Source organism: Triticum dicoccoides, chromosome 7A (genome assembly GCF_002162155.2).
Source record: "Triticum dicoccoides isolate Atlit2015 ecotype Zavitan chromosome 7A, WEW_v2.0, whole genome shotgun sequence".
Lineage (NCBI taxonomy): Eukaryota > Viridiplantae > Streptophyta > Magnoliopsida > Poales > Poaceae > Triticum > Triticum dicoccoides.
The window spans coordinates 32,821,253-32,824,265 of NC_041392.1; the positions used below are offsets into that span (position 1 = coordinate 32,821,253).

The 3,013-nt window shown below is 50.5% G+C and overlaps 1 protein-coding gene across 1 annotated transcript; it reads right to left on the bottom strand.

The window, feature by feature from the left end:
- Positions 1 to 527: 527 nt before the first annotated feature.
- On the bottom strand, positions 528 to 1,399 carry LOC119330252 (histone H3.3). Its single transcript, XM_037603364.1, has 2 exons — positions 1,239 to 1,399; positions 528 to 1,140 (listed from the first exon to the last, which is right to left on the bottom strand). Exons 1-2 carry the CDS (start codon positions 1,308 to 1,310, stop codon positions 802 to 804), a joined length of 411 nt encoding a protein of 136 aa, XP_037459261.1. The 5' UTR covers positions 1,311 to 1,399; the 3' UTR covers positions 528 to 801.
- Positions 1,400 to 3,013: the final 1,614 nt, after the last annotated feature.

Genomic DNA, 3,013 nt, shown 5'->3' on the forward strand with positions numbered 1-3,013 from the left:
TTTATTATGTACTAAGTAAGGATCAGGTAAGAGCATCACCTATCACACTCTTCCCTATTAGAGTTAAATTCCCTTCACTCTAGCCTAGGCTCTCCCCCAATTGGATTGCTGATCTAGCTGATCCGGATAAACAGATAGCTTGTTACCATGGCAGGTTAGACCTACAAAATGTGCCAGGGGTGAGGAAGTCAAAAGAAAATGGCAGCAAATTCTACTCCTAAAGTGAAGCAAAGATTGATATCAAGGGAAAGCCCGCGCCCTGTTGGTTGTGTGCTAATAGGTCTAAAGTTCTTTTAAGTTAAAAGCAACAACAACATAAAAGCCAATATCATTGAGCGCCAAGCTTCAGTTCAGTCAGCCCCGGTGATTATAAAGAAGAAATATTATTTCAGTGAAATTTGCTGAGGTGCCGAATCAAAATAACCGAAGGAGGTGCCGAATCCTATCCGCAACTGACAAAATCACAAACGGATTCTAAGAGCAGGAGGCGACAACTACACAACACCACACAACTGCATGTAGATCGATAATTGTCAATCAACGCTGTATTAACCAACAATTTCATTACAGTAAGCATCGGTTTGCATCACCGCAAACCAAAACCAAAACCAATTAAGCAGACAAGAGCCTTTGTAACTACGGTAACCAACCAACATGGTTTTCTACAACGATCCACAAGATGCATATCTCGACAAGGGAGGCTAATCAACTACTAGTACAAATGCTGGCGCACGTTGGCATGCGCCCCAGAATGCCGAATGCAGCGACGACGGCGGCAGGGGCTGGATTGGCCTCCCTGGCCTAGGCCCTCTCCCCGCGGATGCGGCGGGCGAGCTGGATGTCCTTGGGCATGATGGTGACGCGCTTGGCGTGGATGGCGCACAGGTTGGTGTCCTCGAAGAGTCCCACCAGGTACGCCTCGGCCGCCTCCTGGAGGGCCAGCACTGCGTGGCTCTGGAAGCGGAGGTCGGTCTTGAAGTCCTGGGCGATCTCCCTCACCAGGCGCTGGAAGGGCAGCTTGCGGATCAGCAGCTCCGTGCTCTTCTGGTACTTGCGGATCTCCCGGAGGGCGACGGTCCCGGGCCTGTAGCGGTGGGGCTTCTTCACTCCGCCGGTGGTCGGCGCCGACTTCCTCGCCGCCTGAAAACACACAACGATTCAAATCCAAAACGTCAGCCAACAAATCTCGAAACCACAAGGATGAACAGATCGAATTCAGAAGACGGGAGGGGACGGACCTTGGTGGCGAGCTGCTTGCGGGGCGCCTTGCCGCCGGTGGACTTGCGGGCGGTCTGCTTGGTACGGGCCATGGCGTCTGGTCGACTGCTCCTCCTCGGCGGCGACTTCGAAACTTGGCTTCGGTTGCTGCGGGCGGCGGAAGTCGAATTGGGTAGTGGGAAGAGGGGAGGGAGGTGGGTTGGGAATTTATAGGTGGGGGTGGGCGCGCGGCGGAAGCGTGGACCGATTCGGTTTCTTGTTACCGTTTGGAAAAGGGTCTCCGATTGCGTCCTGATCTGACGGCTGGGGGTTGCGTGCAGGAAGCACGCGATCCGCGTGCTCGGCGCTGGCTGGCTGCGGAGCGAGGGGGCGCGGATCGGTGACGTGGCCGTCTCGTGCCTGTCCTGTCCGTCGTGGGCTGCTATGCGAGCCGACGGCCGTTTTCTTTTCTTTCTTTTTTGGAACTGCCGACGGCCGTTTTCGAATCGCCGCCAGTCGGTTGGCTTCTTCAAGGTCAACAGCTTCTGCGATCACTTTTCTTTTCACATGAATAGTAGAATGCCATTTGAAATCTTTTTCTGATCTTATGTGTATAAAAGATATTCACTACAAAGCAAAAAATAAAAGAAATCCACCTTGCTTGGAATGTGAGTTGAGTAGAAAAATGGTCTACTTGATGCGTTCAAGACATTCTCGTACAATCTTACAATTGTTGTGTTTAGCTCATGTGCATGACCGTTGAAGCTCCAAAGTACCTCTCTCTCCAAGAACTGTATGATTGTTGAAGCTCCAAAATACCTCTCCTTTCAGGAATCCTACAATTGTTGACGCTTCGATGCATATTTTGGTGCAGTGCATGAAGTTCATGCGTTGCATGATTTCTAAGATGAATATTAGAGTTGAGCTGCTTTTATCTGAATCTCTGAATAATGTAGTCTGTATCTTTTTGTATGTGTGAGAAAATATAGTTTGTTTAAGAGTTGTCTAGTTGGTTGGTTTTGTCAAATTGAAATTGTGCAAGAACTCAAACACTTGTGTGTTTCTTGTGACTCATTGCAAAATATGAACAGATATAAAATTTGTCCTTTGTTTTTAGTTTGGCAACCATGGCCCATGAGCTAGTAGCTCGAGCCTCATGGCATAGTAATTAAGCTACAGTAATGTTGAAGCAAATGTAGTTTCAGGGAGACCTCGACGGCCATGTTGCCGAGGCTGTCCATGTTGTGACGCCCGGGTAATTAAGCTACAGTAATTTCCTGCTAATGATGTCATGTCGTCATGATTACTGACTCGAGTTGGTTCGGTTCCGGTCCAAATTCAAAGTCAAGTCAAACTGAGAAGTTTCCAAATACCTAAAATAAAATGTTCGTCACGTGGCAAATTCTCATTTGTTAATTTTGGCAGTGAACCAAAATTTTGGCAAATTGGTTAATGCCCTAATCTAATGAAAATAAATAAAAAGATCAAATAAAAAAACAGAAAAGTGAGAGAGGCCCCCTGCCGCTCCTGGGCCACGGCCCACCGAACCGGCCCAGCTCCCTCCCTGGCCCAATAGGCAGCGCCCCACCCCACTCCCTTATCCTCTCCCCCACTCCCCCGAACCCGATCCACCACCACACCCCGCACTCTCCCACGATCCCCTCTTTCTCGGTCGCTCCTCCCCCCTCTCCCGATCCCATTTGGATGAGGATCGAACCCCCTGCGCCCGAGACCGCTGCCCCTGGCACCGCCCCGAAGGCCGCGCCCCGCCACCCAGTGCTGCCCGACGCCGCTTGCCGTTGCCCGCTGTGTGTCG